The 13,545-nt window shown below is 31.2% G+C and overlaps 1 protein-coding gene across 1 annotated transcript; it reads right to left on the reverse strand.

Annotated features, from left to right (window-relative positions):
• Positions 1-2,616: 2,616 nt before the first annotated feature.
• Positions 2,617-10,311, reverse strand: LOC137837817 (Endosomal targeting BRO1-like domain-containing protein). The gene is made up of 13 exons (XM_068646964.2): positions 9,920-10,311; positions 9,082-9,133; positions 8,321-8,596; positions 8,148-8,222; positions 7,999-8,057; positions 7,751-7,889; positions 7,246-7,342; positions 7,065-7,131; positions 5,949-6,047; positions 5,573-5,662; positions 4,402-4,556; positions 3,207-3,308; positions 2,617-3,087 (listed from the first exon to the last, which is right to left on the reverse strand). Exons 3-13 carry the CDS (start codon positions 8,565-8,567, stop codon positions 2,940-2,942), a joined length of 1,278 nt encoding a protein of 425 aa, XP_068503065.1. The 5' UTR covers positions 8,568-8,596; positions 9,082-9,133; positions 9,920-10,311; the 3' UTR covers positions 2,617-2,939.
• Positions 10,312-13,545: the final 3,234 nt, after the last annotated feature.

The following is a 13,545-nucleotide window of genomic DNA, read 5'->3' on the forward strand; positions in this document are numbered from 1 at the left end:
GGATAGTGAAACTGGCATGAATTGGTCAAGCTATAGCAAAATACCCTTCTCTTTATAACTAGTTTTATCACATAACCATATCTATAGTTGTTTTGTTAATTGTCATGGCACAAATGGAGCAATCTTATGATGTCTTAACTACAACCCACTTATGATGTCTTCCTTAGTTTTCGTGGTGTAGAAACACAAGAACTGGTTTTACTGGTCAACTCTACAGTGTTTTGTGTCAAAGGAGAACCTTACCCTCATGGATGATGATGCTTTAAGCAAGGGAAAAGAATAAGAGAAAATAAGTGAGATTCTAACTCTGATAATAAGAAGTAAAATTTAAACTAAACTAATCTTATAAAATCAATTTATAAGATGGAATTTGCACTCACTTACTTATATACTAAGAAATGTTTTTATCTCTAATCGTTGTAGAATTTGTAACAATGGAAGAATAGGAAAACCAACTTTTGCAAATGCGATATATAACTTGATAGCATATCAATTTGAAGATTCATGTTTTCTTGATAATGTTAGCTAAATATGAAGTTGGGGGATGTAAATCAAGGAATTCCAATATTAAAAGAAAGACTGCATCAGAAGAAAGTCCTTCTTATTCTTGATGACATTGACAAAAGGGAACAATTACAAGCAAGTGCAGGTGGACTTGATTGGTTTGGTTTAGGCAGCATGGTCATCATAACAACAAGAGATAAGCATTTGTTAGATATTCATGGTGTTGAAAAACAGTATGAGGTTGATGTTTTCAATGTTACAGAAGCTCAGAAATTAGATTAATGGAAATCTGCATTAGATGCATGTGAAAAATTTCCAAATAAGGGTATTCAAGAAATTCTCAGAGTAAGCTATGATGGCTTGGAGGAAAATGAGAAGGATATTTTTCTAGACATAGCTTGCTTCTTCAAAGGATATTATCAAGACATCTTTTGTGTTTTGGAGAAAAACATGGTATGTAAGAAGCATCTACCTAATTTTGTCTGCTTTTTTCTTCAAATAATTAGTTAATAAGATTAACGTCCAACACAATGATTCATAATTTGTTAGTTTCTCTTCATTCACGTGTCAATTTCTTGACATAATGTTTTGGTTGAATGGGAAAAATTCTAGCAACGTTGTTGGATATGCCCAAGGATGAACAAGTTCAATGGATTTGAGAGGTGTATTGGAAAATTGAATAATCTAAGAATGCTTACAAAGAAGAACACTCATTCAAAAAGATCCAAAACTGTCAAAATTAAGATGGCAGATGTATTTGTGGCTCAATGCTGATATATTCACACACCAGAGACATTCATTGTTAAGACATTATGAATGTGGTTATTGGAATTATTTCAAGAATGAACAATGGAACATGTTATATTATAAAGTAATAAAATAATGGAGTAATTACAATATTTTGTATAAGCAAAAACTGTATTAAAACCAATCCCCACATTGCAACATGATAAGAATAATTTGACAATGTTAATGAAATCCATTATTATGTGTTAAATAGGAATACTAAACTATCTGTATTTTATTATTCAAAGGCATTCATAACTTTTTTTACATGCATTTTTGTATCTTTTCATGTACTTTTGTTTTTCTTGCAGGTGGTTGGTTATTTAGTTTTTCTTTCTTTCTCTGGATGTAGTCCTTTTCAAACTTTGAAACAAGATTAGATCCTAATCAAAGGGTGTTGTATGAATTGTTATTTGGTTAGACTCTATCTAATGATGTGTTTAACCTTTGTGCAGGTGTCTTTCTTCTTAAAAGGACTTCTTAAGATCGAATGGCTTCTTCATATGCTAATGATGATTCTTTTGTATTTTGGATGTATCAACGAAGACTTTTTATCAATATAAAAGTTTGTGTCATGGTGTAGTTTTTAGAACCTTTCTTTAAGTTTGAGTTTGATTTCAAAAACAAATGTGCTATTGTATGAGTTACGTAAAATTGAGGTAAGTGGTCACTGTTCTGATTTTGGCGTTAGGTGGCATCAATGCCATTTTGCCACATCAATGACATCTTAAGTGACTCCATTGATTAAGATAGAAAAAATGGAAACATGAACCTAAGGGCAGCAAATTATTAAATTTTCTTGCACTAAATATCCATGATACTAGGAAAAGGAAATTTGGGTATATTTTAAGAAAATAATCTTTCTCCAACCTAGGTAGCACAGACATTGAATACGATATGGACACTTTGATAGGTGTAATCTCCAAAATATAAGACACATAAACACAAATCTATATATTATATCATTATAAATTATATAAATTGACAATCAAGATTTATGTGAACAAATATGACTAAATTTTTTTCTTTATGGCAAAAAAATGTTTTCATAACCGATTCAAAAAGATTTGTTACTTATTTCTATAATCATAATAAAAACTTATACAATAAATTTGAGTTTTTAGAAAATTAGTGCAGTTGTCATGTTTAAAATTGTATTAGAACCATGTTAGAATTGTCAGATACCCAAAAAATATTTGTTGAATTTGACACTTCACCAATATGTGTCAATGTCGGATACATATATCTGACACGAATACACCATTTAAAATACGTTATTGCCGATCAAAAACAAAAAGATGCGTGTCCAAGCTTCGTAAACACAGGTTAAAAATGGGTGATGTGATTGCCTTTACAATCAAATGAAATAGCAATGTTATTATTATTCAGGTATTGGCAAAGAGACACTTGCTTTTTCCTCAAAGGACAATTTACATTGCACCTCTAATTCGTAAGGCATCTTTCAAATATTATGGGCGAAAGGAGGAACTTAATATATAAGGTGGAAAAAAAAGTAATGCAGAAGTTGGAAAAAAATTCAAATAAACTAATCTGTTTTTCTATTAACAAGAATTGGAAAAACACCCTTTTGGCTGATGACATTTTTCAAGTAGACCAACATTTGAGGTATGCAAATTCATTGTATCTTATCACTTGTCACCCTTAAGATTGTTAGGATCGGTTTGTCCCACTTTTATGTTCTCTGTTCTCCAAGAGGAGTCCACTTGAGGAAGCTGATATTCATCTGGTTTCAAGGCCAAGGCAAAATCAGGCAATGTTGGTGCTGTCTCCATGATCCTATAGCACAAAATATGGTTTTATTAGCCATGAATCATGATACTCACTTTCATTAACCAAAAATAATTAATCAATTACAGTTAAGCAACATGTTTACTCATGCACTTTGGAAAGTTTACCTCTCATGAGAGTACAGATCACGGTTTATTCGCACCTTGCTTGAAGTATCCTTTGGAATTTTTTCAGATAGATACTTCATGGTCCCCCAAGGGGGTGAATTTCTGCAACCAAGACCCCAGAATAGTTTTGTTATAGAAGAGAAATACAAAAGGAAAATGATAAGTATGACAAAGCCATTGTTCAAGATAACTCAGTGAACTGGGATGAACACATAAACCACTGCTGATAAATGCTCTTAAGAATATAATAAAAGTTGTGCGTAGAGTTGAAAGTATTTTAAAATAAAAGTTGAACTTATCACTCTCTCTTGAAGTAAAAGAAGAAAGTGGAAGTACAATAGGAAATGAAGGATCATAATGGCATATTATGTCACCACACCACATGTAAGAATATGCTAAAACTATTCTCCTACCAAGCATGTCATTAAATTTCATGAAAATGACTAGCTACTACTTTGACAATCACTATAATTTTCCCTGAAGATTACTAAAATAAACACAATCTGAGACTTTGATTAAGGAAAGTAAGTCCAATACAACTCAGACCAACAACTTTTGGTGACTTCAACACATTTTTAAGTTCATGTAAATTTGAAAATTTCTTAAAATGGTAAATATCACCCTTTAATTGGAACATGACATGTGCCTAGACATGCTACATCAGTAACCATTTTGAGATAGCAAGTGACGTAGATGTCAAGATACATGTAACATCACTGCTAAGTGGTGATAGGAACCATTTTCTTACTTTTAAAATTTATATGGACCAAAAATATCAAAACAAGGTTGGTGGACTAACCAAATTTAGTCATTTTTAAAGGGGTTAAACATGCATTTTACCTAATAAACTAAATAAGCATACCATAAGATATTGCTAAAATATTGTAAGCTTGTGACCCACACATACATAACCACATTCTCATTACGTGCACTCCAATATTTTGACTATTGCCCACAGTGTCATGCACTTTTTGTGCAATAAGACAAAATGGCCACATCTGCTTGGTTAATGGAAATTGGCACATATATACCAAGCACTCACTTCCATTTCAGCTATGGGATAATCACAACAACTAATAATGATGTTATATTATTTAGAAAGCATGTGCATTACATCTAATTATTGGTTCATCAAGGTCATAAAGAAGGGTAAAATCCTGTTTTCTGAGAGCATAAAAGCGTGTAATAGGATAACCTTGACAATGGAGACGCTGCGTTGAATGCCTCACACAACTTCTTACTTTCTTTGAAATATTCATCTGCTGCTTGTAAAGCAGCTACAGCCATTCCATGAGATTTTTCTGTATTTCCCTCATCAAGAATCAAACCATGATAATAATATGCTGCAGCCTAGTAAATCATTACAACAAAATTATCACAACTTCATATCACTTGCTTCTTCAGAATGCACCCCCTATACTCATTCCCAGATTATATATGAATATGGTGAAAGCAGAAGAAACAATATAATGCATAGTACCTATGGTGCTTGTGGCATCAAACTACTTGAGCATTTACAGCTTACACCACAGCTACTATGCAGATAACTTATCTCATATATCTAAATTAAACTGTTTTTCACTACTAAGAAGGACTACGCAAGAGTCTAGAACCAGAAACATAGATCATTAAATCCTTTAGTAACTTTTCATTAATTGAGACGTAACCCATCAGCCAAGCAATCACATTTTTTCCAAAAAACATATATTTTTCTTATTCCAAAATGAGTCCTCGGTAGACTAAAGTTTAAATCTGAATATGCATTATGCTCCTGAAAATGTACTTTGAAAGTGGGAATTTTTGAAAGTTCATAGTAGACAACAAGAAAATCAATACTTTGTATGTATTCTAGACTGCAGACAAGTGTACAATACATATGCACAAAATGGCGCTGAAAAATATATTGAAATAATCTTAGGTACTGATAGTATATTTAACAGATTACTGAAATGTAAGATACAATATAAGGGTTCAGGAAAATCAAAGGTATTTGTGTTGATAGCATTAGTAAGAGATTTAAATCATCCCCATCTATCACAAGATTAGCAATAGTTTGGCAAATATTTAATCATACTATACAGCCATTATTACCAAAACACGTATCTGATAAGAACAATCAAACAAAAGTCCCTCTAGCCAGTTCCAGCTAAAGTTGGTCTAAGACAAATGAAGACTCAATCCCCTCAACTTCTAAATTTTCCACATAAACTACATATTTCATCTTGAAGTTGTAGAGGGAAAACAATTATTTGAACCAATTTCCTACTTTCATCTCCATTATTTGCATAAGGTAATCAGTAAACCAGAAAAGCAATCTCCATTCGTGATATTATCAATATGCAAATAGCAGAGGGGGAAGGACATACCTTTGCTTCAACATATTTCCATTTCACAAAGAGACAATGTTTTTCACCCCAACCATTTGTTAATGGAAGATTCATAATGTTATCTTGGGCCTGTGAAATAGACAATGTAATCAAAGCAATGTATACTGATCAAATGCACCCGTGTTAACTTACTAATGTGCACATTATGGCACAAACACACCTAAACAGAGCATATATGACACAGATTTGTCATAGGGACAAAAAAATTAACAATATTACAGTACAGATCCAAGAGAGACAAATTAAGATAGCCAGTAAGAAATGTAGAATACAACCAAAAAAACAGGAGTAATTTTCCAGTGAAAAAGCAGTCAAACACTCAAGTATAGATCCCATAGAACACAAGTTATCATACCTGTTGCCAACATTTCACCATCTCACATGCAAGCCTGCGCTTCACTGCAAGAGTGGCTTTGGTGCTGTCAATGGCCATTCCGAGTTGTATATCTACACCCTGAAAAAAGAAAAAGGGGAATAAATAAATAAACAAATATACAACAAAATGGATTGAAGAAGAGTAAAGGCATTATATGTTCAACATTCTCCTTCTCCAAGCTTCCATTCAATATTGGCATCACTACCCAGGCAACTTTTCTCCCAGGAACATTCACCATACAAATACTTAACCCTCAGACAAATTACTAAAAGTGACACAGGAGACCCAAAACATCATAACTATTACTACATTACTTGAAACAAAAATCCATGGGTATTCACATATGATGGGATGAAAAAAACATTAGATAAGCTCCCCTTTAATGTATCTACTGTTGACCTCTTCAGCCTTCCATGCTTATCAATTCATTCCTTTCTTTTATTATGAGGACAAAAATCCATGGGTATTCACATATGATGGGATGAGCTTCCCTTTAATGTATCTACTGTTGATCTCTTCAGCCTTCCATGCTTATCAATTCATTCCTTTCTTTTATTATGAGGACAAAGTCAAGTAATAAGAGACTTGAAAGTCAAATGCATAGCTATTCAGTTATTCAACATGCAATAAAATGTTTGCTTACTATCCAACCCTATGAGTAAAAGTGGGATATTTTTTAAACTTCTTATTCAGACAATTCTTGCATTTTTTTTAAATAAACCCATGTAGAATCTGATTTACCAAGAAAGCTAAAAGTAGCCCTGAATTTTCTTAAGAAAATCAATACAAATATGAGTTTGGGAGGTCAAGTTGATGTCTATCCGAAACATTTTTCAGGGTTGCAAAAACAAAGATTTTGTCTCCATAAAAGACATTTTTAGTATACAATCCTCTGGACTTTAAAACCAAGTATACAATTAAAATGATAATAAATACCCTGGCAAAGCTAAGTAAACTGATTGAATATCATAACTTTGTGATAAATTAAGTGGATAATAAATTTACCATGCTAATAAAACACAATAGGTTTAGCCATTAACAAAAAGTAAAGAATAGACTCTTCAAATAGTGTCCATACGAAAGGATCATTAATACCTGTCCTAATGCTTGTAGAGAGAGTGCTCGAAGAACTCCTTCTGCTAGGTCTACAGGTAAATTTCTCCTAAAACCACAACCAAAGTAATAACAATTAAAGAAAGAAGATAATCATTTAGATTACCGTAATAAGCAAGACATTACATTCATTGCATACATTATACATTAAATGTATAAAAACCTGAGTTCTGCAGGCAACTGTGGAAGAACATGTCTGACTGCACAATCCAGATACCCAGCCGCCTTTAAGAAGATATCAACAGAGGCTCGTCTGCTTTCTGTTAGCAGATACCAAAAAGGAAATAATGAAAAAACAAATAAGCTAAGTATAGATCAGAGAAAAAGGTTATGTTTGCTAGTTAGTTGGTTATGATACTAGTAGACGAAGAAACAACTATGAATACTTTGTATTAAGATAAACTTTCCAACACAGCATGTGTAATGTATGTATGTCAAGTCCTAGTTATGGAAAAGATCAAAGCTAGGAATTACTTTCTTAATTAAATACCTTTTTAGCCAATTTGTTCCCATTAATCAAATAGAAAGATGATCCAAATAATAGAGGTCTAATCTGATCTATTCCAATGTATTTTTGCGGTTTGATATATTAAGCAATAAGAGATTCAGGAAGTGGCAATAAATTTGATGACAGGGACCAAATCTTATGTAGTATTTCTACTACCTACCTTCTGATACTTTGGGCTGATGACCATCATTTGATGATGATCTTGGAAGCAGTAACAAGTTAGCCTGTGATAGTGATAGCATTGCCATCAAATGTAAAACTGACAACACCTCATACCAAGCATTAGACATGGTCGTTTCCTGTAATGATCGCCAATCATGCAATAAATCATGAGCATTTTCAATATAAAAGTAACTTCCACATCAAATCCGCAAACATGTATTGAATTTAAAAATAAAAATTGGATACCTCTTTGTCATCCTCTTGATTCACCCAAACAAATTGTACTTTGTATTGTAAATGGCTTCCTGAACCACAAACATAAGCAACAATAATCAATACTTGTCTTTCAGAGAGCATACATCATATACAAATGGACTAACAAACACAAGATTTACCATCTTTAACTAATCCCAGAAGAACAGGCAAGTAATCTTCAAGAGCCTGCACAAGATCAGCCAGTGTTGAACCTCCTGCGGAAGAAATCAAACCATGCCGATGCATCAATAAGTTATTAGAGTAATTTATTCACCATAAAATAATTTTATTGTTGTTAAAACTAAGTACTAACCATGCTGAGTTTTTCTTTTTGTTCTTGTAATTGTAGGACCTTCTTGACCAGCCATCACGACTATACGAGTTCTAAGAGCAGAGAGGCGTTCCACTATATTCTTGGACAAATAAACACCAAGTGTTTGAACAAAATCAACAGGTTTAGGAATCCTCAAACCAGGAACATATACTGAAACTTCACCAATACTCCCTGGCCTCCTTCTATTTCCACCAGAGTCCTTTGGAGTTGACACCACACAGCCCATTTCTAAAGGCTCACTATATATGCTGAATGCTGGTACAAATAAGATAAAGTGAATCACCCCAAAAATCTCTATTTAAGTAACTATAGTGAGTTTCTATCATCTATGACATCAAGCAGCAGAAACTTAAAAAAAGTAGTGAGGAAGGGATACATGCCAATCACAAAAAATTCAGTTCATTATATTAAAGTTCTAGAAAACACTTACAAGAAGCTGAGAGATTAACACTAAAAAAGACATCAACCTGACTAATTAAATGGCAAGTTGTTTACCAACAAAAAAGTGGTAGTAGGTTACTCACGAGCCCCATTACATTTAACATGTAATGGGACAGTCCACATCATTTTAAAATTGACAATGTTTTAGTCAGTAGCATTACTTTTATACCCTTTTTTGGTTTGTTTACAGCAGCATTAATGATTTCCTCTTCATTGTCCACTTCCTAAATAAGCCAAAAGCTTCATAATCTTCATCCTTAACAAAAAATAAACACTAAACAATAATCTAACCAACGAACCTTGTCCTTTGCCCTGGGTGTTGACTAGTCAAGTCAAAAGTTCTGGTATTCTCTGCAGAAAAAATTCACAGGTAGAGACTTGAGTTTGAGAAAGAAATAGAGCTAAAAGTGACAATATCACAGGAACTGCGTGAGACATGACAAGTGGTGTCCGTGTCAACGTATAACTGTGACAACAAGAGAAAAGGCTTCAAAAGGTTGCACCATGCTTACACGGTGACAACTCTTAAAGGTAAAGTAGCATCAACTACAAGCTTTTATTAGATTCCTCATTTCAACAAGAAAACAGCTGAAATTCTTGTGAGTAAAGGGTTTCCAAGGAAAACCAAACAACTAAACAAGCAACAATTGCTGAAATACAGAGGAATATTCGCATTCATTCATCATCATTTCATCTCTTCCTTGTTCCAAATCATAAAAAAGGCGTGTCTGTTAACAGCTTCAGAATTAAATTTAAAAATTAAAAAGGCCCAGTAATTTAGCAATGTTCCAGAAATGGATAAACTCACTCAAAATTGAAAGTTCAAAACTTTACGAAACAATTTAGAGAAATGTTCCATTGATTTGATGCACAAACACAAAATATCCACACACAAAACCTTTCCCAAATTCACCCAAATACCAAACTCGAACTTGGTTGACCCGATTTTCCAAATTGGGATGACAAAAAATACCCCCCAAATAAAAAAAAAACATTTTTTTAAGAACAATTTCCAAAGTTGCAATCATTTTTTCTTTTCCTCACTCTTCCCAACCTTAAACTTATCACTTCCAACAACAGAAAAGGACAAACAAACAGAAAACCAAGCCCAGATTTCCATGCTAATTAGTCTTTTACCATTAACAGCACAGTGGTGGCAAATCAGGAAGCTGAAGCACTCAATTGAAAGCACAAGAGTGCAACTCAATTCAACTGAAAACCAAAGAAAGCAGAGATTTTGAAAGGTTCCCAGAAGCACAACCACCCTGAAGATGAAACTTAAGATCGCAGAACCAAAATTCAAAAGAATGGGACTTAAAGCTTTTGCTTCAAAGGTAGCAACAGAGACAGATAAAGAGACCCTTCCGCGGAAACAAAAGTAGAAAATCGTATTTTTATTTAATATTGGAGAACACTAACATATTGTATTGCCGTGTCATTGTATATATATTACATAGTATTCTGTGTACATACACCTTAAGCTTTGCTTCTAACATGTACTCTCAGATAGAGACACACAAACTATGGTTAGAAAATGAAATGACATTATGTCGATTTATTCATACCTGTGCTGTAAAAAAATGGACACTGAAAATATTTTTATTTAACTTTTCTAAATACCTCACTTTATTATTATAGTTTTATAAAATTCGAGTTATTGAATATTGAATCTTTTTACAATATTATCAATCACAATTGTATACAATAAAGTTCATTAATTTGATTATTACTCAAGCTCCACTACTCTTAAATGGTGTTACACGTGTGTTCGTTTCTTAAATAGTGTGTCCGTATTGGACACATGTATCAGATACGATACTAGTACAATATCGGTAGGACACGTATCGATAAAATGTTAAATTCAAAAAATATTTGTTGGATCTCTAACAATTTCAGTATGGTTCTAACACAATTTTAAAAAGGAGAAATACATTAAATTTCTAAAGACTAAAATTTATTGTATAAATTTTTAATATGATTACAAAAATAAGGAACAAAACTTTTTAAATCATCCATAGAAAATATTTTTCTGATAAAAAAAGACCGAAACATACTTGTGTGCTTAAATTTTTATTGTCAATTTATATAATTTATAATTATATAATATATAGATTTGTGTTTCTGTGTGTCATATATTTTAGAGATTATATGTATCTTTGTGTCTATAGATGTGTGGTATCAATATGAGTGTGAGTGTGCATAGAGCACCAGTCATAAAAAAAAACATTTTTTACTATTGTTTGCAATTTTTTTAATACACACCTATCAACTCTTAATTATTTTAAATATATTTTAATTTTAAAAATTCTTTATTTTTTTGGTAATATTTACCATTGGAATTGTAAAAGTATACTCAAATAAAATTAGATGTTAAATCAATTCAATGTTTCGCCAGCATAAATTTAAATGGCATGTAAGTAATAGACTAATAGTTATCGTAATGTTTGATAGATGGAAACAGATTAAAATAAATAAATAGAATTATATGAGATTAATTTTTAAAAATATTAAACGAGAGTATTTCAATAAACTTTATAGTCAATTTTTAGCTTAAATATAATTTTCCAGTTCATGTAAATATTATTTTATCTATATTTTTGCAAAAAAAAAAAGTGCTATATTTATATTCTTGATATTTTTATGTTTTTTAAAACATTAACTGTAACTAATTTAATACTGAAACTAAAAAACATTAATTAAGATAAAAGGTTATTTTAGTAGTCTCCATTTCTAGGTTCCTACATTTTTATATATTTTACCTTTGTTGATATAAGTTAGTACTTGTGTTGAAGCCTTAAGGTTAGGAAAATAATAAATGATGCAATAAAAATAATTTATTGAAGTAGGTCATGGGTCTAAACTTTTCACTAACAAAAAATTAATATATTGATAATTAAAATTTATTGCATGAATTACAATTCAAGTTAATTGCTCAAAAAATAGTAGTTAATATATGAATTTTGTCCATGAATATTGTGTTCCCACATGTGATGCTGCGTCTCAACATTGGAATAATTATAAGACCTCCAAAAAAGAGAATAATATGAGTTATTAAGACTTGAAAAACTTTGATTAAATTTGGTGTTTGACCTTTAAAAATTCAAAATCAATTATCATTAACACCCAATTTACTTTTAAGCTACAAAGACAAATAAAATGTTAGCAAAATTATTAGAGAAAGTTAAGTGTGTGAGATAGTTAATCTAAAGTTTAAGCGTTTTAATTAACATAAAGGAAGCTTTAAATTTTAATTTTAAACACATTAAATTTGAATATTTTTAAAGTTCATTCTTATTATATCTTGATTTAGGCTTTGCAAAAACTCTAGTATAAATTGAGTTTTTTTTATACTTTCAACTCAATCAAGATTTCTTTGCATCATAGATCAATGGAGATATAATCTCGATAATAAGATTAGACCATATTATATCTACTTAATCAATAAATAGCATACCACGAAGTAAGTAATTAACTAAATGTATTATTATTATTAATATTAAATTTAAGTGGTTTCGAAATTACAATTAGAGGATATTTACGATTTTTCCAAAAAATCGTATTAGTAGATATTCATGACATGTAATATAAATAGGTGAGTATTCTAAAGTAAGAGTTTGAGTTTTTTTTTTTTTATTCAGATTGTCATTATTTAATTGGCTAATGAACTATACTTGAACAAAATATTGACTTGAACATTAGAATGTCATTATAAATATTTATGCTTTAAGATCAAGACCGAGACCAAAAATAAAGGAATCAAGATCAGAAACGAGAAATCGAGATCAAAAACAAGAGTTCATACTATTGGAACAAGTAGTCTTGAAAGATAATTTCAATCTTATAAAAAAATCACTTTAAAAACCTAAATTGAATATAAAATTTTATAATTTCACACCAACTTTCCTTGAACTAGTTCATTCAAATGTAGAACTTGTTTTTTAAATTTGATGCTTAAATTAAACTTGCCCAGTCTATTTGATTCTAGCATACAAATAACTTACATAAATAACATTAACCCCCAACAATTCAAAAACATGTTTGACTTAATGTTGGTGTTGGAGACATGTTAAAAGTTGGTTCTTTTGAGTCTTATTTAAGTCTAACATACAAAATGCTTCTACAAATTATGTTGGAGTCATGTTTTAGAAGCTCAAAATGAATTTATAATGAAATGCAAGACTTTTAAATTGTGCATAAATTAAATAAACATTCTTATCCTAATCCATCTCAAAAAATTCCCCTTTTAATTTTAAGTGTATAATAATACATAGATTGTATATGCACCCATATGATTCGTATTATAATTAACACAACACATAAAGTTTTGAAAAAAATAAATGCAACTACCATGACCCATATATAGCCATGAAAAGTTACACATGACAACTCACAAGGCTTCTTATTTTTGTCAAACACAACACGTGACAATGCATCATGCATGTTACTTCAATAATATATGCATTAGTACTTCATTTTGTTCCCATTCTCACTTTCCCACTTTTTCCCTTTGATCGTACAAGCTATACATATATCACACATTTTCCACTTTCCAAAACAATGTTAATACACTCCAAACATATATATATATATATATATATATATATATATATATACTTCCTTCAAAGATCAAATACATATAAAAAAAATCACTAAATGAGAGAGTGTGATTAGCACAGACACAGACACTTATATGCACAGACACGGATACGGACACAGATATACGTAAAATCTCTAAAATGTAGGACACGAGGACACGGATCTAT

Source organism: Phaseolus vulgaris, chromosome 4 (assembly GCF_051622355.1).
Source record: "Phaseolus vulgaris cultivar YP4 chromosome 4, ASM5162235v1, whole genome shotgun sequence".
Lineage (NCBI taxonomy): Eukaryota > Viridiplantae > Streptophyta > Magnoliopsida > Fabales > Fabaceae > Phaseolus > Phaseolus vulgaris.